The sequence below is a fragment of the Ursus maritimus genome, unplaced genomic scaffold (assembly GCF_017311325.1).
Source record: "Ursus maritimus isolate PB19 unplaced genomic scaffold, ASM1731132v1 scaffold_20, whole genome shotgun sequence".
NCBI lineage: Eukaryota > Metazoa > Chordata > Mammalia > Carnivora > Ursidae > Ursus > Ursus maritimus.
Genome location: NW_024424453.1, coordinates 43,866,142 through 43,889,074, shown reverse-complemented (window position 1 = coordinate 43,889,074; position 22,933 = coordinate 43,866,142). Strand labels below are relative to the sequence as shown.

Here is a 22,933-nt window from a genome sequence, read left to right as displayed (position 1 = left end):
TCCCAGGGTCCTGGGATCGAGCCCGGCATTGGGCTCCTTGTTCAGCAGGGANNNTGCTTCTCCTTCTCCCTCTGCCTGCCACTCCCCCTCCTTGTGCTCTCTCTCTCTCAAATAAATAAATAAAATCTTAAAAAAAAAAAAAAACCCATATAACTCTTCAAAAACGGGTCCACCAAAGGATCACTGGGGCAAAACAGGAAGTACACAGCACAGGACAATTGCATGTAAGGATAAAATTGCACCTGGAAAAGAAAAGTTCAGACTTTAAGATAGGTTAACTTTCTTCAAGCCCAGTTCTCTAACCTCTCTGAGGTTTGTCACTCAAATACTCTTGCTAGTAACTAATTCTTTTCTTGACGTTTAAAAGACCCACATTACACTGAGGACAATCTTAAACCATAAGTAAAGAAATACATGGCACGGATAGGATGGGAGAATATAGCTCTCTCAGCCAACCCTGCCAACGCTTCTGCTTGTCCTTACTCTAGGTGACCTCATCCACACTTACCATTCCAAATGTCACCTCCATGTAGATGATAACTTAAATCTCTCTTTTTGCCATTGGATTCAGATCTTGCTTTAGTTCTCTGTCTCCTTGCCTAAAGCACATCTTCATGTAGGTGTCCCATTATCACCTCAAAATTACCATGGTTGAAACAAGCTCATTATCTTTACCATCAGACGATTCTCAGGCATCTTTCTCCAGTCTTACTGGCCTTTCTCTGGTCCTTGATGTTCTGTGTTTCCTATCTATGCCTACTCTGGTTTAGCTCAACTTCCTAAATGTAACCTTCCTGCTCCGCTGCATCTTGCAAAATACCAGTAATCAATTCAAAGCATTCCTTTCTCCTGTATGTTACTTCTCTCTCAATTAAGCCGCTTTCAATGGCTTTTTTTCAAATAGCTGCGTCAAGATTCTCACTTGTTTGCTTGGCTTCCTCTTAATTTGTTATTATTTCTTGGAAACAATTTCCAATGTTAATTACTTGTAATGATCATCAGTTCAGATTCAAAAGCATTTAAAAAGGACTGTAACTCCAAAAACCCAGACAAAACCTTTCCTTTGTTTTTCCAGGAACAAATAAACACAGACATAAGCATACACGTGATCTTAAAGATAGGTTTGGAACCATATTACAATACTGTTTCATACCTTGTTTTAAAATCTAATAATATGTCATTTCCTCTAGTCGATATATCCCTATTTATTGATTCCATGGCTGCCTAGCGGTTCTTTTGAAAGATGCAACATCACTTACTGAATGCACTCCCACCGATGGACATTTACATTGCTTACAGTCTGCTCTGTTAAAAGCAGTGCAGCAACAAGCACCTTTGTGCATATGTACTTTAACCTTAGCCAATATTTCCGGAACTGGATCTGCTCTACAACAGGACATGTACATATTTAAAGCATTTGATACATTATTTCAAATTGAGGATTAAAATCTCCTTATCTGTTAATATTCCCCTGGTTATGACCAGTGTGTGGGAGTGGCTATCTCCCTATACCTCAGTCTACCCTAGTCATGAGGAAATACTTAACTTTTTTAAAAAAAAGCCTAGCTGGTAATAATATCTCGCTGTAATTTTACTCATCATTTCTTTGCTCATCAGTGACGTGCTTTTGATTGCTTGATAGCCACTTCTATTTCTTCTCTTACGCATTTTTGTCCCTTTTATTATTGGAGTACTTTCCTTTTCTTTTTTTGTTCCTATTGAATAAGTATTAGGGGCATATTTTATATCTAAAGTGCTAAACCTTTGCAATAGTATGCTGAAAGCCTTTTTTTTTTTTTACAAGAGTTTTTATATGCTTGTTATTGTACACTATGGTAGGGTTTTGCTTGTTGAAAATCTATAAATATTTCTGTGGTCAACATGCAGGAATTTCCTAAAAACAATGAAGAATTTTAAATCTATCATCGTTTTCACTTACGGTTTATACCTTTGGAATGAAGTTTATGAAACCATTCCCTGTATGAAGATTAAATAATTATTCACTTTTTTTTTTTTTCCTGCCCTCCTTAAAGCTGTTCAGCAATTGCTACACTCTGGCTGTCCAAACTGTTCCCTCTCTAACTTTCTGTTACAGCTAGTCTGTTTTCTCTTCTCCTGTCTCCCCCCAGTTCCAACAGCACACCTATGTTAGGTTTCTGTCTTATTCTAGCAGGAATACCCTCCCATCCTTCCTCAGCTTTACCCACTATGCCAAATGTCCAACTCCTTTGCCTACCTCAAGACTGACCCAACACTCTCTTCCTCTGTGGCTCTTCTTGACCAAACAGCCTTCATCCTTTTCTCTTCACTTCAAATCAATGTGACACAATTTAGCATTTAAGGACTCCCTCTGTGTGTTGTGACTCCTGTCTAATTTGTTTAAAATTACCAACTTCTGAAGAGCAAGAATAACACCATAACCCCCTTCTGTCTTGTCCAAACCACCCGATACAGTGCCGACCTAAGAAAGAACTCCAGGAACATGCACTAAGTGATATATTTTATTTCACATTCTGAAATTCCAAGTTCTAAATCCCCTCTTGATAGCTATAGGATATGAAATAAATGAACACAGTGCTGGACTGCAAGATATTGTAATTCAAAGGTGCACAAACACTGAAAAATCATATTTCCCTCTTTTCCAAAACTCCTTCAGATGAAAAATATACAAAAGTATAGGAGAAGGTGGATATGTATTCGGTCACCTGGTTTTGTGGTTGAGTCAATGTTGACATGAAAGTAACCATATGAATAAGTAAGAAGCAAGCCGATACTTCACAGAAAAAAAAAAAAATGCCAAACACCTTGAGGAGAATTTCACCTTTATATTTGTTCCTAGTTTCATGTCAGTATCTTTGGAATTGAAAGGGAAATATTATTTTGAAATTAAAAAGTAAAAAAGAAAAATAGAAGAGAAACACAGATAAAGATGGAGGAGGTTGCATTACACGTTCCTGAACAGTATAAAGTCAATTAAAGGACATTTAGAGAGTGAGGCCATCCATTCTTTACTCAGTAAATATTGACTAGCACTGACTATGTGCAAGTCAATGTTGTAGGACAAGAAGGCAACACAGAGAAGACACAGACAAGGATTCTTTTCTCTGGTAGCGAGTGGGATATACAGAAAGGAGGGGGGAAAATGGTTAAGTGTCCAAAGAGCATTTATCAGTGTTATTAGAGTTTAGGATATGGTATGGCAACTCCCATGTAGTCAACTGATATTTACTGAGCACCTACTATGTGCCAGGCAAGGATTGAGGGTCACACAGCTTGAAGACCTTTGAGATGGCCTTGGGTTTTTGAGCATGAAGAGCTTGGTGAGTGTAGCCATTATAGTTGGAAGAAGATTAACAAAAGAGGTCAGATTAAAGTTTAGTAATGCTACATGTGAATAAGTTTGAAAGATATTTGAAAACTCAATGTCAGCTGGAGAAACTAAAACAAAGCTCAATCCTTTCATTCCCCCAATGAACAGTCTTGAAAATTATCTAGTTAGAACCCAATACCACACCCAGAGCCAGTGCTGGCCTCACTGAAAGCATTTTTAAACATGAGGTTTAGCTCTAGGGAAGCAAGAGCTGACACTCTATAAGTTGGCTGTAAGAAAATAACACCCCATTCCCTCTTCTAATTTAGTTACTTTAGGGGACAAAAGGCATCCTGGGAACTTAAATGAGGAAAGCGCAAGTATTGTGAAATACGGCAATGTAAAAACCAGACAATTTCCCAGTAGATTCATCTCAGACTGCAGGGTGAGTTTTCTATGGAGCGCGGAGACAGACTTGCATTGCTTTCCAAAATAAAATAACAATAAAAAAGAAAAATTCATGTAAGAAGTATGAGAAATATTGAAAGTGGATCTCTCTACATGATTGCAATCCAGCTGATTGCAGAGATGGATGCCAGAGGAACATAATGGAAGTGCAAAGAAATGTTTCAATGAATAGCATTGATCGGAGCTATCACAAGGATTCATACTCCATTATACTCATGCATCAAGTCAATTCTGGGCCTTTCAGTCACCCTCTCCTTACCATTATCACTAATAACAATCTCTTGGAGTTCATGGCTCTTATTTATATTTTATCATCTTTGTAATATGTTAATATATTGGCATTCTTTACAGAACATTGAAACACATTACTACTAGTCTATATTGATCGTCAAGACATCTTATCAAATAACTAACTATTCCTGTGACAGGAAGCAATGGCAGGAAACTGAAATATGAAAAAAGGTAAGGGAACCCTGCGGAGATGGCGTTAAAGCAAGTTCTAGAACAGAAGCACTGGGCCTTCCAGAACCATGCTTAGCACACTGAGTCTTTTCACCTAACCGAAGTGCTGTTGTCATTTCTGATTATTAAATTCCTTTTCCAGACTTTGTTAAAATGCTTCTACTGCACTAAATCTATATGAAGTATGGTACACTGTTGATTTTTAAGCATGGATGAAAAATGGTGAGATTTCAAGTTGTAAAATGGGAAAATGCTAAATTGGCCCTAGTATATTGAACTAAACTCCCTATCCCACCTCATATACATCAGAGTAAAAAAAAAAAAAAATCATCCTGGCAGGTTCATGTTTAGGAAAACTCCCCAAGTTCCTGAAGTAGCATATGAAACTTGACCATCAAACTTTGAAAGGTGTGATTAGTTCTGCAAAATGTGAGTATGTGAGAGAAAATTAAGTGTTATTGGAAATACGTGTCCTTGGTCTAACTTTTCTTGAAGGAAGAACAAATCATTGAAGCTTTATGTTCTACTGTCTTCTAGAGAGATTTTAGTAAATAGTTTTAGATAAAGCCAGCATAATATCTTCTATAGGTAAACTTTTGCTTTATTCTTTATTTTGCCATATTTTGGCAAAATTAAAATTAGATTAAAATTGATATTAGAAGTAAAAAACAAGTACAGGGGAAAATAAAATAAAATCAGATTTCACCTAGGTTCATTATATTTTCCACAGTCACTTTTCCAGCTCAATGAATATACCATGACATTTTCCCTATGGTCAAGTAACACCAAACAAGTCCAACAGATAAGGGGTATCACAAAATACAGTTTGCAGCATTCCCAAGATAATAATGTAAAAAGAAAAATCCTGATGCCCAAACCCTTGGGACAAAATATTTGCTCTAGGATAAAAATGCCTCAGTGGGATTCCAATCAGTTGGGAAGATCTGGGCTGCTGGAAGCTCTCCTTGCCTGCTGTTGCTCCTTCCACTTGGAATATGAGGTGGCAGACAAAGGAAATCAACCTGAAACAGTGCAGCCCACATAAGATGGCTGACTAGCATGGAAATGGTAGCACTGCTGACCCCAAGCACCTGTTGGGATCCCAGTAATGGTGTCACAAAGAAAAGAAGACATTTCTGCTTCCCCCAAATGTGAGATGCTCCCTTTGAGCTCAAACCTCAGCCAGGAAGTTCATCTTCTCACCAAAAGGAGCAGACCACAACCCTTATCACCAAAACACAAAGGGGCAGGCCAATCCTGCAGGATGTAGAGTCTTGGGTTTAGGAATTCAAGCATAGAGGTCAATCCTTGTGTGAGAGGAAACTCGTCAAGGCATTTCTCAGTGTTTAAAGAAAGTGTTTAAAGGGAATAAGACCTGCTCAGAAAATCATTGATTCTATCTTATATTTAAATGAGTACCTTGTACATAAACTGCAGCTTTATTCATAATGGCAAAACGGTGGCAAAAAGAAAGTAATGCCTATCGATGGGTATCACTGCATAATGTGTGGTACAGATGCACTAGGAACAATTATCCTGAAAATAAAAAAGATGTGTGTCTGATGACTTGGTGAAAATGTCACAAAGTATGCTTTTCATTGAGAAAAGGAGTAAAATAACCCATACAGTATGATCTCATATACCATAGATCTGATTGTATGTTGGCACAGACATAAAGAATGCTAGAGAAGGACACGTATGATTTTATGATTTATATTGGCTCTATCTGAGAGTTCTGACAGAACGGTGTGCTATCCTGAAGGAGATTACTAATATTCTTTATACGTCTTGAATTGTTTACTAGATGCAATGAGTACGATTACCTTGCGATAGAAAAATTTACTAAGTGTTGGGGACTTACATATATAGAAACTATATTTTGTGAAAATGGTATAATAAGAACCTTGATGCAAAAAAAGAACATGATAGAGGGGGAAAAAATGCAGAACAAACACAAGAGAATCAGTGCAACTTGGAAAAATCAAGAGGCGTCCAAACCAAAAACACAGTTTCTTCCCTTAGCCACAACTAGGTTACTGTTTTCATACATTCCTTGGTGAGAAAGGCTTTGAAGTTTACATCAGAATCCTATCTTGTACCATCTATCATTACTTTAGACATGTCTTTATACCTGCTTAGGTAATTGTATATGGAAGGTGAATAGACTTCTCTTTCCGAAATAGAAAGATTCTTTGCCTGATCTTCAAAGGGGTCTTTTCAAACTTTGAGTTCAAAAAAAAAAAACAAAAATCCACGTCCGTATTGCTGTGGACCATTACGTGGCACGGGTAGATGCTCTACAGCTAACAGCCTCAAGACCCTCTGGTGAGCAAAGCAGACAAAGGGAAGGAACTAACGCTCAACCCGGCTCCCAGCTCCGTACGCGAAGTTCACCTCCTGATATGTCGAACTCCCTGCCAACCCAAGAAAGGAAGCCGCATATACAAGCTGATATTTTTGGCAATTGCTCAGGAATGGCCTCTCTCATTCCCTCCAAACCACCATCACTACCATTTAGTCCTGACCTACTTGCTTACTCTCATCCCCAAGTTCCAAATACTGGCTACTTAGACTGGCTTTGAAATCCACTCTGCCCCTCCCTGAGTTGGCACATATCCTGATGCTCTTGCCAGCATCTTGGAATGCAAGGCTGTGGTAGTTTTGCTTTGCTGGGTTGTTTCTTTTTTCCCCCCTTTTTCTTCTCTCCCCTCCCCTCTCCTTCTTTTTTTTCTCCTCTTCTGTTCTTTTTCTGTTGCTGTTTCTGACTTAGCCCACCTCTGCCATCATAGCGTGTCCCATTAGATAGTGATATAAACCAACCCCAGCCAACAGTCCTAGGCCACCTAGCCCAGCGGCCCCCATGTTTCGGGGGGAAAGGTGAGGCAGGGAGAGATTGCATCAATCTGCATGTATTAAGAAAGATAACTTTAATAAGACTTACTTCTGGCATACAAAACGCCCTTTGGCATAAAGCACCACGAGATGAAGACGTTAAGCAAATCTGATTCAAAAAAAAAAAAAAAATCACTGCTTTCCAAAAAATATATAGTAAAAACACAAGAAGGAAATAAATAAAATAAAAGATCACTGCTTTCAGCAAAGGACTAATGCATGAGACAGAGAACAACACAGATTAATGCATTCTGAAAACCTTTCTTACTCACTCAGTCTGCATCAGGCCCTCTATTGGATACTGCAAGACACTCATAGATGAAGACCCCACGGTCCTAGTCCACAAGCGGTTCGCAGACAAATTCGGACACAAATATGATGCTGAGGAGTAAAGGTGTGCCCAAAAAGCCAAAAATATATTTATGGCAAAGCACAAAAAGAAGAAAGTCAAAACCCAATCCCACTCTACCTTAGAAACAAGTGGGGGAAAACAACAATAAAGATAAGAGGGGGCTGGAAACTAAGAGAACAAGAAGGGGGATACAGAAGTTTAGGACCTAAAAGCAAGGAGGCCAAGAAGGCAAATCCATAGCTGAAAACTTGAGGACGGGAGCAGGGGACGTGTGCAGGCAAGGGCAAGTGGAGTAGAAGCTGGGGTACAGAAAGAAAAGAATTAGTCCCCCCAGGAAGGACAACGTGGGAAAAGCTGGGAGACGTAAACGATTTAATGTACACGCAAGGTCACTTCGGACAGCCATCCTCAATGGAATAACGACGGGGAAGTGAGGAAGATGAACTTGGCAGAAAAGATGGACCATGACTAACAATAATAGCTAACCTTTCTTGGACCTCTACTGACCTAAATTCTTCAAGGACCATGCTGAAATCCAGACTCTCTTTTCACCAGGACCCACCCTCTAACGTACGTATGTCCTGGGAGTTCAGGGCACGGAAGCACGATTGCACACACATCCTCAATTCAGCTGCTCTGTGGATCCCTAGGCACATTCATGGCTTCCAAACGGCACAGCTTTCTGGTGGGCACTTTGCATTATACAATTCTCATACCAATACAAGTTTGCTGGTTTTATTATGGTATGCTGTTGCTTTCCCCCTTTCAAAGCCAGATCCTTTCTACATCGAACAATATAGCTTCACTCATGATTATATTTTTAAGCATGTTATGGATTTTATATGAACATTTTATATATAGAAATTCTAAAATATGTGTTAAAATTTGATTCCAAAGACTTTCTGAAAAACACTCCTGTTTCTAATCAAAAGCATCAATAAAGCTTTTATCCAGATTCTCCCTGAGAACTACTGATGGGAAGTCCGAACAAATAAAGCAAGTGCTGGAGGTTACTAAGTGCCTCAACACGTGAAAAACCCCAACAAAGCACTAAGTTTGTCCTCACAAGCATTGATTTTTTTTTTTCCACAAGACACCAAAAGCCTCAACTATATGACTCCTCCATATCGAGTTCTATATTCACATTAAAGTTTTCCCCAAATATCGTTCTTCAATTTGTAAATTATATTTTCCTTGCTATATAGCTCTTATTGTTTGCCTTTGAAAAGGAAAACACATGGCCAAATTCCAGAAATCTGAAAAGTGGAATAAGATCTTGGCCTTTCTATTTTCTGTTTCTTCTTCTCTTTGTTTCATCTTTCTTGGTGCATCTCATAAATCATTTGTTAAATTACAATTGCAGAATTGCCATTTTTTTTCCTACCATGCCATCAACAGCCTCATCACTAAAAACTTGAAGATCATTAGAATTTCTGCTGTATAAACAACTGTTATGAAATTATTTGAGAAAAAATTAGAATTAATTGATCAATAAGATTTTTCTAAAAGATGCTACCAAAAACAGGGAAAAGAGAATAGGTATCTAACCTGATATATTATCAATATATCTCAGATCATGGGAAAATACTACACTTTTGAAAGAAAGGGAAATTGTTACTTACCCTATTTCAGTGAGACTTGCCTTTTTTTTTACCAACTAGCAGGGAAAAAAAAAAAAAAAAGACCTGGAGAGAACAGGTATATGTCACCTTGAAACCACTTTGCCCTCTTCATATTCCCCTTGGTCACTTAGACTCAGCGAAAATCATAACCACTGAAATAATCCTTAAAGTTTCCGGAAGTGTGTGAGTGTGTTATGTGTGAGAGAGATAAATCAAAGCTGATTCATTGAATCTGCTGATGAAATTCAGTGAGATCTGGCTAGAGAGCTGGGAAGAAAAATTGAGTAATTAGGGAGAGAATCAAAACATTGGGTGATTATGAGAATTCTCCCTGGAAGATTGGGGGAGGGAATGAATTTTTAGGTAAAGTGTATGCGTGAAGTTGGAGAAAGGAAAAAAAAAATGCAAAACAAAAACCTCCTTCTTAAGATTCAGTTGGGAGGAAATGATGATGCCTGAGCCTGGGATCTTGATTGTCTTGTATCACCGGGACAAGAATGAATATGAAGGAAGCCCTCACACGAGGCTCAGGGCTAGAGAAGCAGTATCTTCAGGGTGCCCAATACCTGTGCAAGTAATGGTAGATGTGGTTAGAGTGTGCATACGTGTACATACATGTGTTCTTTAAGAGGCATATGGATTCAAGAGAAGTCATTCTAAGTGAACAACCATGGACACTGAGGAACAGGAAGAGGTGGCAATTTTAATACATGCAACAAACCCATGACCCAGTTTACAGACAGAAGAAGTTAGAAAGATTATGCCATCAAGTACATATCATGCCATTGCTTGCCTCCCGACTATACCCCTAAGCTGGAAGCCCAGGAAAACACCTGTTACATTCAAGCTCTTTTTTTCTTTCCAATTGGTAAACAATTCCACCAATTGCACAATGAAAAAATTCTGTGAGCCTGGCACCCAGATCTGGACCTCTCAGTTGCTCTTGCTGCCAAAGGTCAATCCAATGTGTCTGCTTTTGACATATTTTAGCCAAAGAATGTTAATGACATTTTCCAAAACGCTGTGCTGTTGCACCAAGTGTCCCGCCCCGGAAATTTGGGATTACTAAAATACAGAGGTATCTTAAATGCCAAAAGGCCACAATAGGTAGAGATATGGCCAGCTTATCAGGCTTTCTGACCACTTTAGGGACCCACAAAAACACTGACAAGATGGAAAAAAATGTATTTTCTCCAAATGAAAGAGAACAGTGAAACCAAAAGTGATAAATATTTGTTTGCATATCAACAAAACATAACTCACTGTCGACTCTATTCATTGTTCTACTTAGTCCCTTGGTAATCTTTGTACCTCAAGAAATTCTGTATCTTAGAATTTTTTCACGTTGCAAGAACACCCCCGTATGCAAGATGATGGCCCAAAATTCATAGACACAGATAAATAAATTTACTTGCACTCAAAGAGTTTTGGCAGCAAAATTATAAAAGATCTTTAGATATTATATTGCAAAAAAATTCTAATTTGATGTGCAATATGAATGCATTTTAATATCTTTGTTAGTTTGTGGAATGGGGGCTTCCAAGACTGTCCAGAAAACATGGAGGTTTTTAACATGACCCTTCACTTCTCCCATTGTTAAAGGAAGTCACTAAACTTGTAGAGAAATTCTTCCATGTTCATTGACCTATGCCCTCTGATTTTTTTTCCTTATCTTTTTCCAGCTTATTAACAAAGTTAAACACAAGAACAAGAATAAGCAATGAAGGGAAAACTTGCCATTGTTAACATGAAGTCTAGTTGTCCTAACAGATAAATAATAAAGTTTAAAGCAGCGGTTGATTTTTTTTAGAATAAATTTTAAAAAGAACATCAGAATTTTATTCTTTTTCAGAATTCCCTGCCTTAAATGAAACACAACATCCTTACATCTAATGGTTCAGTCTGAATTGATATGCACAACAATGGACAAGAAGAGGCCAACAAAGGACAAGAAAAAGCCAAAACCAAGGGTAATTCAGGAGCTATCAGAACCCTCTAAGGGGCTAGCACCAAGTCAAACAACAAAAAATTGTGTGTGTGTGTGTGTGTGTGTGTGTGTGTAATCTCTTTAGGAGAAATTAAACATCATAAGTATGTCATATGGTTTTTTTGTATGATACACTAGAAAACGATCTCTGAAATTTTATTCCAAGCTTTGTACCCACTCCTTCAAATACTTCACCTACTCGAAACTACTTGGGAGCTTAAAAGTATATTTGCTTGAGTGTTAAGTTACCTTAGCATAAGTTATAGTCAGGGTGACACCATCCAATTTGTGTGAGTGATAAGTTTTAAAAGGGGCAACATGAGAGTTTACAGACATCTATAATAGCTTCAAATATGACTCACATGTGTAAGGAAAGCTTTTAAGGTATCTTAACCAGTTCCAGAAACCCAGATAGTTAGCATTCTGTTTTCCATTTTCATTTTCATTAAATTGTCGTCAATCAACAATAAGACTAAGATAAATAGACAGCAGTACACGAGATAAAAATAGGAAGACTTCTCAAAAATCCTCCTGAAATTCTACGTGTGATCCATATTCAGCTTGAAAACTCTCAGTTAAGAATGAAATAACCAAAGAGTCTAGCATATGGAGTGTGATGTATACCAATTTCTGAACCCTACAACATAATGGTAGGAAAGCTAATTCTGAAACAAATTAAAAATCAGTACCTAAAACAATTACTACCAATATTTAGAATAGGAAGATTTATTTTTCTTCCATTGTCTCTTACTTTCCACACCATAGGACAGGACATTATCAGGGCTGCCTTGACTATATATGTAGTCAAGTCTATATTTTTTATCTGGCTAACATTCACAAAAACAAAATTCAAGGTTCCACATACTTTCATTAATTCAGCTAACAGGAGCTTTTGGGGGGATAAGAAAGGTATCTAGCGAGAAAAAGAGGGAAAGATAATGGTCTTGCTTACGTGTCCTGGAGAAGTTATTGTCTTCCTCCTATTATTCCATATACTATAATTACTATAGTATCCCTTCCCTGTGTTTTAAAGGCTACTATTCAGAAATTTAGGGATTTGAAGGATTTGCAAAGTCCAGTCAAAACAGTATTTCATCTATCACTTGTCATCCCCATACTGACACTAGCTCCTAGTTTCATTCACCAAACTAGTGTTGCCAGGGCCTTAATGAGGCAATCCTTCTGCCTTCATCACCCCAGTGGTTAGGCCAAACATATGCCTAACCTTTCTGTTCTTATACCACCTGCAGAGAGCAAGTTAAATGAGGAGAAGTAAAGCATCACACTGTCACCATCAAGTCTTTGGATAAGCTCTAATTTTACCCAAAGGAGAAAACTTTAACCACAACAACAAAGCTGGCAATGACCATGATTAAATGATGCCTGTCATTCCTTCCCACCCCTGGGAACTGCTCTCCACCCACTCCCAGGTGATGGATGTGTTTCTCTTGGTGCACTGGGTTTAGATGTGGCAAAGGAAGCAGACAGCTAAATTCATCAAATCACCAGGGTCGGCAAAGCAGCATTTGATCTGCTCTGGAGAAAGCGATGGAGACCTGAACAAAAACTCATCGATGGCACAAAACCAAGGTCATCTCCCAGTCCCACGAATACATCAAAGCAGGCTCATTTATCTCAAAGTGAGAGTCACAAAGGCAAAGCCTGGAAGAGATCTTAGAGAACCTGACCTAGAAATCAATCCATTGACACACAAATCAGAGAATTCCCTCCCTCCAAAAAACAAAACAAAACAAAACAAAACCAGAATCCATGTCTCAGCACTCATCCATATTCTTTTTTTTTTTTTTTTAAGATTTTATTTATTTATTCGACAGAGAGAGAAACAGCCAGTGAGACAGGGAACACAAGCAGGGGGAGTGGGAGAGGAAGAAGCAGGCTCATAGCGGAAGAGCCTGATGTGGGGCTCGATCCCATAACGCCGGGATCACGCCCTGAGCCGAAGGCAGACGCTTAACCACTGTGCCACCCAGGCGCCCCTATTATCCATATTCTTGAAATTTGTTATCTATTAGACGTCGATGTTCTGAATTACAAAACTTTATCCAGATATCTGATTCCACATGGCATATACTTCCTGACCAATAAATCTACATGAAGAAAACCATGTAAAAGTGAACAAATTTGCTGCCTATATCAACATGAAAAACAAAACCAACTGAATCCAACTTATCTCTGTCAACCCCTCTTTTTTTTTTTTTTTTTTCCAAATTGCTTTTCAGTGTCTGAAATCTGAAAACCAATGGCCACCTCTCTAGGCTTTTTCAAGGCCCTGAAAACAATGACTTCCTAATAAATCTCATATTAGTATTAGTATTAGTATTAGTATCCTATAGATTCATAATCTCAAGAAAACTCGAGATTATAGGCTTCATGAGTATTTTTTTCAAAAACTTTGTAGCTTAATCATCCCATAAAAAACAGAAATCTCTTCACTACGACACCCTGCTAAAGAAATAGACCCACAAGTTGTGTCTCTTTGTACAGCTACGTACTTTTTAACACTGGCCATGAAGGCGCAATAGGCATACAAAACCAAATATCGTATTTTCAGATATCTTCAGAAAGAATCAGACTACCACCTATTTTGTTCTCCCTAAGTTACTGATCCTCATGACCTATCACTCTTCTTGAGGGATAAATGGCCTGAAGATTTTCTTACAAGGGTTCCACAGATCAAAGTAGAAAAAAAAAAAAAAAAAAAAGCAGGAGAAAAAAAGTTATGATTTCAAAGCGGAAATGAGAAATTCACTTTTCTTACTTGAATATGTGCCGCGTGGGGTCATGATGATCCTTCCATTTGCATTGGTTTCGGGCCTTTCCGTAAATGTGTGTTTTCTAATTAAATGGCACTCTATATTTAAAATAAAAATTGGTCTTACATGTCCATCCCCAGTTTCAGAAAGCATATTTTTCAATCGCGTCCAAGATAGTTCAGCATCTTTCCCACTACTGCAAAAAATAGCAACGCGTTTCCTCAACGCAGGTATTACAACACATCAATACCCCGTTGCCCTCGCTCTCCCTCCAGTTTCATCTGCTCTCTTGCTGTGCAACAGCTATAGTATAAAGAAGTCTATTCTCACATGCTTTTGATATTACACTATTTAATCACATACAGCTGTGGCTTATGAGACTGTTACAAAACACAATTTTAATGTAGTACTCGAAGCCAATGCTGGATAAACATCAACCATTTACTCTGAATACGCAGTCCGACACTAAAAAGATTTTCTTTTAAAGGAAAAGACTGGTTTTCTTAGAATTTGGCCTGAGCATAATTGTGACTGAGCCCTCTCTCTGCCAAAAAGACTGATAATGTCAAAAAGGATTGTGTAAAATCATATTAGTGCAAAAATGAAGCTTTCCAGAATTCCTGGAGCCAGAAGGACCTGAGATGAACTTACATCCTCCTTCTCTTCTTTTGCTTCCCTCCCTGCAAATCACCCCTACGTCCAATCCTCGAATAGATTTAATGACTTCATAGAAATAATTTAAAGTTTTAATTCTATTGTTCTTTTCCCAAATTGAGAGAAAGCGAAAGGAAACTGCATTAGAAAGATACTGTGAGAACAAATTTACATGAGGTTTCCTTTGAATTTGGAATGATTCTGGAGGGAGGAAAAAAAAAAAAACCATGAACTTTTTACATATCTTCTCCTTTTAAGTAGGCACTAAACCTAGTGCTGTGAAAACAATGCCTGCTTTATAGAAAAGACAATCCCAGTGATAACAAATAGTGGGGGGGGAGTAAAGCAAACAAAACCACTAGAAAGGGAGAGTGGCCCCTTGTTACAATATTTCTCTTATTTAAAATCAATTAAAATGGTATGCATTCTAAAATGAGACAAACAAGATTTATCATGGTTTCATGCTATCGTATGACCCCCCTGAAGCGAAAGAAATAGTTGAAGTTGTACCTAAAAGTTCTGTTGCTGGAAGATTTTTAGAAAACCAGTTTTGTATGTTTCAGCCTTTCAAAGGAAAACAGAACTTGGGAGTTTTCAAGGCTGTTTTAAAACTGGCAAGTTACCAACTCTGGCTATCAATGCAAATCTGAGGCAGGAAGTACTAAGGAAACTCTAAACTCATTCCCTCCCTCTGCAAGATTTTCTACATTTTCATGTGCAAGAAGTATGTTAAGGGGTTGTTCTGTTTTGTTTTTGAAGGATCTGTACATTCACATCTTTGGGAATACCCTTTGCCCCATAGGAGCCTCTCTCTTCCTCTGCCTACTCCTTAGTCCTTTGTGTTTCAAGTGTTTGCTCTTTCTATGGCACAATCAATTGGGCTCTAGCTAGACTTTGAGAGATGGGCGGCAGTCCAGGCTGCAGATGGTTGGAAACTCAGCCTGAAATCAGTGTGTAGTTGATGAATTTCTCCCTACACCTGACCCCGACTTCACACCAGGCTCTGAACACAATCTGAGTCTCCCCAGCCAAAAAAAAAAAGAAAAAAAAAAAAAAAAACCTGTTGGGTCCCATAGTCTGAATCCCTTTCTACAAGATCTTCAGGGCAAGCGGATGGCCAAAGAAGGGAAAGCAGGAGGCTGATGGGAAAGCAGCATGAGTAGAAACCACGCCGTGGATTGGTAGAAACATCGTGACCTGGTCAGGGTAAGGAAACGGAAGAAAGGACAAGCTTGCTGTGTGTGCTTGGATGAATTTTAAACTTTTTGGGAAGACTAAAGTTTTCCTAATATCACATATGAGAGTATCTATTTCTCAGCAGCAAAATATCAATCCATCAGGCTATGACCATATTTTCCTCTTTCTAGCTTTCCTAGTTTGACTCAGTTGCTTTTCCAAGAAACTCTCCTCCACAAAGTACCTCAAGTTCAGATTGAAATTCACCCTGGGTCTCACAATGCAATAGCAACAGGTTGATTGCGTTGAATGGGCTGTCACAAAATTACTGAGAAATATTAGGTTACGACTCAATCAAACATCGTTATGGATATTATCATTAAGCAAAATAACTATTTTTGTGGTCCCTGTTCTCTAAAATTTGCTGATTATTCTGGGTGGCCTTCAAATAGTAAATTCGTTTAATTGAAGAGTTTTTTAATCCGGCTATGTTTCTTATGTAAATATTATAACATGTCACCAAGATTTCTTCTTTTCTGCTTAATCACAAACATTTCTTTTTGAAAGTGCTTCTTTTAATAGGTGGAAAAAATTGCCCAAGAGCGAAAACTGACAAATGACAATTTTAATGCAGGGTTTTGGAGAGGGAGCATACTAGAACACTACAATATAGTTACCATCGGTCGCTGGGTTTTCATTTTACTTACAGGTACAATTGTCTAATACATTATTTTAAGCATTCAGAAAATGATTCAAAGGGAGAAAAGCATAAATAACTTATTTCTAACTTCTTTTTCTTTTTAAGCAACAAAATTAATGGATTGGTTCTCATGTAATGGGAAATAAGAGGAGCAGAGAAGGCAGGGAAGTGTCCCAAGTTTTTCTAAAACTTTAATTGCATTTGAGGAAATGGAAACATTTCCATTTATTTAGAAATCCTACTTTCATTTTGTTTTATCATAAGAAAATGGCAGCTGAATCTAACACCCATGTTTAGGTAGAAAGAGAAGGTTCAGTATTTTGTCCTTTCTGAATGTACACAATAATAAACCTCTCAGTTCTTTAAAAACCCCATAAAGATTTTTCACCCCAAACTAATGTCAGTAAGTGGCTTTTGTTGATTAGTTAAAAACACCTGAATTTGCAGGACAGCTTAAGTTACGATGTCCCCAGAATATGACTTTTATTGTCAACGACAGGAACTCTATTTTTATCAACCATAAGTATTCTTTATATATCAGCATCATTTTAAATAGCTATGAGTTTAAAAAGGACTATAACTATAAGCCAAGGCTAGGAGGACCGTAGATTTTATGAATTCCACCGAGGCTTACTAAATAAACACGAGCAGCATGTATTTCCTTAAAAATTAGTATAGATTATATTTTAAGATATAAGCAGAAAAGGAGCAAAAAAATGATACTGAGGGGCGCCTGGGTGGCACAGCGGTTGAGCGTCTGCCTTCGGCTCAGGGCGTGATCCCAGCGTTATGGGATCGAGCCCCGCATCAGGCTCCTCTGCTAGGAGCCTGCTTCTTCCTCTCCCACTCCCCCTGCTTGTGTTCCCTCTCTCGCTGGCTGTCTCTATCTCTGTCAAATAAATAAATAAAATCTTTAAAAAAAAAAAAAATGATACTGAAATAACCTAGTTGTTTTCATGCTACACTGGGTCATGATGGTCCTTTCTTACATAGTATTCACGCTGTCAGAAAGTCCGCACATTTTAAAGTATGACTGACCCTTCTTCTTCCCATTCCCTGTGTGCCCAGGTTTCAAACCAGGGCACGTTTTCACATCTTCAGCTTTCAGGAATTTTATTAATGTCTGTCATTTCAGAGCCACTGTAACAGTATTCGACAACTTCACAGCACTGTCGAAATTTTACAACATAATAATCAATATGAACTACCACGATAGCCAAAGTAGCTGATCTTATATTCCCTTCCACCCTGATCTGATTACCCAAATATCAGCTTAGGTCACCTAATGGGTCTAGCTTCTTTAAAAATGTTCCAGAAGTGGATGGCTTTGACTAGCTTGAAAGTAACAAGATCCAGATGCTGCCTGTCTACACAACACTAAACTACACAGGACCCCCAAACAGATTTTTTTTAATTCCCTCTATATTTTTCAGGCTCTCCTCTTTTCCCTCACCACTCCACTTTCTCTCTTTACCCCAAGCCCTCTCCCTCTCTCTCTCTCTCTCTCTCTCACACACACACACACACAAACACACTTCCCATCAGTGTAGCTCATACAGTATCCTGTCCTTAATATAATGTGCACGACATTATTTCCTGCTAGTAATAAATTAAAAGAAATCTGAAGCAGGAAAGCAATTCTTCCATTATTTCATTCATTTTTATGTAAAGTTTCCTCTCTGAATACACTTCATAGTAAAAAACAAGAACCAAAAAGAAAGCGTGAATTTTGAAACATTTGGAAAAATTTAGCCAAATGAGTAAAAGGGTTGGAATGTCCGATATTTTTCACGGAACCCTGGGGTTTGTTGTTTTTGTTTCTTTGGGGGACGAGAAATGACTATAAATTTCCTCTTTTTAACTTGTCCTTGCTTTGCCATTTCCTTGAGGAAGGCAGGCAGCATTCTCGACCCAATCCCCCCAAAGAGTTAAAACTCCAGGCACTGGAGCAGGAGGGCTGGTCTACTTAAGCAGCCGCACAAACTAAATGCTCACAAAGGCAAAAAGCAACGTGAGTCGACCTTGCAGGGGCAGGGCGAGTCACAGAGCGATTGAAAAAGAAAGGAAAAAAAAGCAACAATTTTTAATATAATTCTGAAAGTCTGCTGCCTGGTCTGGTTTACAAATAGGCATTGTTTGATGAGACAGAATAAATAAGAGCTAACTACAGCATGAATTACCAAACACTAATCACGGCGGCGAGTCCTGTGACAGCACAGATCACTCAGGCACGCCTTGTTCACTCTCGGCATATTTATTTATTAAGAAGACAGTGGAGTCTGGCTAATGTGATACAAAATAACATCATCTGTAAAGAAATACAAGCCATGCATTCAAAGTGGTAACTCTACCAACACCCCCCCCATCAAGTCCAATTTAATTGACAAATTGGAGCAGTGATTTCACACCTGAGAGTCTTTCATGTCTGAAGTGCAGGATAAAGTTCATGGTTGGCACTGCCCACTGCTTAGTTACGTGGGCTTGCCACTGGCCCCGTAATGATCATTTGAGCACACACAGAAAGACTCAAGTATTTAACCAATTCATGCCCAATTATCATCAGTTACATTTCATCCTGTTTCAAGACCCAGGCCTCCCGATGGCAGCCAGCACAGAAAAACGGAGCTTTTAAAAGTAAAGAACATCTATTGTAAAGCTCTAAAATTCAGTCTCTAGTGTCTCCATCATCCTCAATTAAAATAAAATATGTAAGGCAGATTAAAAAAAAAACACAAAAACACACCCAAACAAACTCTAAGGGACTTTAGTTAGCTGTACTATACCTTCCCACACCCATCTTTCATTCTCTAGTCAGCGATTAAAAGTTTGAGTCGCCCCCACCCTGGTGTGTCCTCTCCAGTGGGAAAAAACCTTTTAGAGCCACAAACAAAGAGCAGCTCACCAGAAAAGCCCCTGAAATTGTATTCTTGTCCCTGATAATCACTGTTACGATCTCCTTTCTAACAACCCTGTCCATCTGCAAAGCACTTTACTATGGACCTCAGGAACATTTTTATGTTGCCAAGTAACAACAAAGGAACACGAGCGAAACTATTATCTCTCCTAAAAGAGAAAACCACAATCCCAGCTTGCTTTCTTCTCAGAGTCTCCTCTGCCTCATTAACTCCATTGGTATGTTACTAATTTCAAAGAACCAGGAAGAGGTGATGGGGAAGGGGAGGTAAATAATAATTCACATGCCTGTCTGTTTCCCATCCCGAGTGCAGAAGGATACCACACTGCTTGCCAGACTGTGGGTTGAGCCATACCTTGGTTTGGAGATAGTGAGGATAGTAGTAAGTGTACTGGGGGTACATTTGTGGCTGATCCAGGCGTTTGCCCATGTAGCTGGAATCTTTATCTCCGAGGCAGGGAACTGGATGACAGGGTATAGTGCCCCAGGCCGAGCTTCCTCTTAAACCACTATTCCTGACAGTCCCGATGACTGATGAGGCTTCAGAGATCCCTCGTCTTCCACCACTCGCTAGTTCCAACACGGCAAGAATTTAAAAAAGAAACATACCAAAAAAGAAAGGAAAAAAAAAAAAGAAAAAAAAAAGAAAAGAAAAGAAAAAGAAAAAAAGAAAAAAGAAAAGAGGAGGGGTATCGGTAGGAAAAAAAACCAACAACAACACAGTCTCCCAGATCGTGCTTTCCTTCCCCAGCTGCTAGGGTCCACTTGGGATGAGGCAGTTTGTTCTCTACCAGGCTGTCTGTAGTGATGTCAATTGCCAGCGTTTGTAAAGAGAGAGAGAGAAAAAAAAAAAATCAAAGTCCTTTTAGCACAACTCCGAATCCTTGCAGATCAGCTTCCTGTCTCCTGTTTGTCTCTTTCCCCACCTTAAAGAAAAAGGAGGAAAAAAAAAAAGGAAGAAAGAAAGAAAGAGAAAGAAAGAAGAAACAGAAAAAAAAAAAAAGGAAAAAAAAAGAAAGAAAGAAAAAGAAAGGGGAAAAGAAAAAGAAAAAAAAAAAAACCTTGCACAGCTTAGTTGCTGCTGTCTCCCTCCCAGAGTGACATGGTGTTCGGGGCTCGTCCTGTCCTTTCATTCACTCCCCTCCTTCCAGCCGGTGGGTGGAACCGAGAGAGCCTCTCCAGGGAGCAGCGTACGCAGTCCAGAAGGCTGCAGTATTTCCTCCAAGAAAAAAAAAAAAAAAAAAAAAAAAAAAAAAAAAAGCCTGCTTCAACCCCTGCCGCAAGCAAAGTTCCGATTCCCTCTGCTGGCTATCTCGAATAGCAAAGCAATTTTTGCAGCAAAGCTGCTGCCGCTGGAACTGAACCTGGGGAACTCAGATGCGGGCGGTGGATTATTTCTTATCCTTCCCTCCATCTACCCCATCACAAGAGCTGCCTTCTTTTTTTTCTTGCCAAGTTGCAAGGTAAGCCACACTGCTAAACAAAACACAGAAGACCATGGGAGAGAAGAGAGGACGAAGGGAGGAAGGAAGAGAGAGACAAAAATACAAGCAGAGGGACAACCCTTGCTGGTTAAAATGGAAAAAGTGTGTCCCGGATGCTTTCAAAACCTGTTAACATACGAAAGCCAGATGAATCCAAGACCTGGTTCAGGAACTAACCTTATACTTCTCGGAGGACACAGAGGATGCTAAGTATTGAAGAAATTTGAGAGTCTCCTCCAGGACTACTATTAGCAAGCCATGCATCATCAGATCACAGTGACCAACTTACCACAGCAGATAGGATCATTCTTATCCTTACATCCATTTTGTAAGCATCTAAAGAGGAATCCCATTAGTTTTACAGGCGTCTTTATAAATAAAATCACGGGTTCTCTCACTGTCTATCTCTTTATGATTATTTTGATTCATGGATGCTTTAATCACTTTACTGATATCATCACCAAAAAGAAAAATCATAATTACTTGGCAGAGTTTTTCCCCACCAATAATAAGTAATATTCTGACATGTCTATCAGCTATTACATTATAATACAAATTGTTTCAGAGAAAATATATTTCCTTTAAGGGTCCCTTTTCAAGGCAGTCAAGGCTAAAATTAGACATGCCAGCTGTGTTTTGCTGAGCGCTCACGCATGCCCAAAGCGTGGGCAGACCAATATTGAGCGCCTCTCCACTTTGTCAAACCAGCTCTGTTCTCCCCAGCCCAGAGTTGCCTTTTCAGATAAGAGGTTCCTGGTACAAATCCAGCTTCCTAGTGAAGAAGAACAGAGAATTCCAGCCCAGTGCACAATATGGTGTCCATCCACATGCAAGCCCTGCCCCCCCTGAAGTCCCTGGCTTCCCCTCAGGGGTCTGGTTATTGGAAGCTGTGTGAGTGCATGGATGTTCCCTGGAGAAAGATAGGGATGGTGGGTAAATAGTTTTATGTTTGACTTTTGACAAGAATAACAACCAGAGAGAAGGAGAGAGGGTGGGAAGGTATGAGTTAGGAGCCCTGATATCACTGTCATTAAGAGAATTAAGTCAACTCCACCAACATTGAAATGTGTTCTTCTGGGCCTCACTTGTCCCATCTAGAAAGTGGAAATGCTTCCAACTTAGCTGGCTGAAGGTGATAAACTCAATCAGACACTATCTCAAAACGACATTGATTTAAAAATCATTCAGTCACATCTCATTGCTCAGATAGTAAAGTCCTGACTTCTTGGAATCGTTTTCAAGACACTGGGAAACCCAACTTCACCCTCTACACTCAGTACGCTCTGCCTCTCACGGTCTATACCTGAGTCACAGCGAACTGCTTTTGAACTAGAATGTGCTCCCTCAGAGCCTTGCGTCATCTTCTCTGCCCCAGAGTGGTCTTGCATCCCCATTCAGCCCACCCTTCGGCTCTCAACATGGACATCACCCCTCGGAGTAGCTTTCCCTGAACCCTCGCTTCCCTGCTGCACCTTTTATCTGCCCGAATGGATTTCTTATCCTGGGCAACTGCCTGTTAATTACATGTCTGTTTCTTCCATGATGCCTTAAAAGCTTCAGCAAAAGCAGGAAAGTAGGAGGTCCCATCATTCTCACTCACCTTCATATTTCCAAAAACTATCATGGAATCTTGCACAAAATGGGTGCTCTGTAGATGTCTGATGAATAAATATCTTACATACAATAAGAATTCTAACCCAACTCATATCCTTCTCTCACTACATTTAACATTTCCGGATGCAGGGGATAGAGTGATAACACAGATCAGAACAAGGGCCATCCCTCATTGAATATGTATTTTAGTGAGGGAGATAAACAAAGAAATAAGCAAGTAAACAGGCAATATAAATCAGGTAATATGTAGTGCTGTTTAGAAATATAAAGCTAAGGGAAGAGAAACAGAGTCACAGAGATTCCACTTTAAATAGGATAGTCAGGAAATGCTCACCAAGAAAAAGCTCTGAGGTTAAAGGAAGGGTGGGAACCACACCCTGGGTGTTGTGTACTATGAGAGCACTTCTTATGAGAGCCTTGGCTGCCACCCAAACTGCCTTCGTCCCAGTTCTGCCTCTGCCAGATCACTCTGCCTCCTTTTGTCATCCATCCAATGTCACTACCCACTTCATACAATCATCATG

General features: G+C 39.2%; 1 protein-coding gene across 6 annotated transcripts in view; it reads right to left on the bottom strand.

Moving 5' to 3' along the window:
* RBMS3 (RNA binding motif single stranded interacting protein 3) overlaps positions 1–20,317 on the bottom strand; it is a 672,596-nt gene extending 652,279 nt beyond the window's left edge. For all 6 annotated transcript variants that reach the window (XM_008709549.2, XM_040636892.1, XM_008709575.1 and 3 more), the window contains exon 1: positions 19,667–20,317. In XM_008709549.2, coding sequence (XP_008707771.1) covers positions 19,667–19,741 — 75 coding nt within the window. In that variant the 5' untranslated portion in view covers positions 19,742–20,317. The remainder of the gene's footprint in view (positions 1–19,666) is intronic.
* Between the last annotated feature and the right edge of the window lie 2,616 nt (positions 20,318–22,933).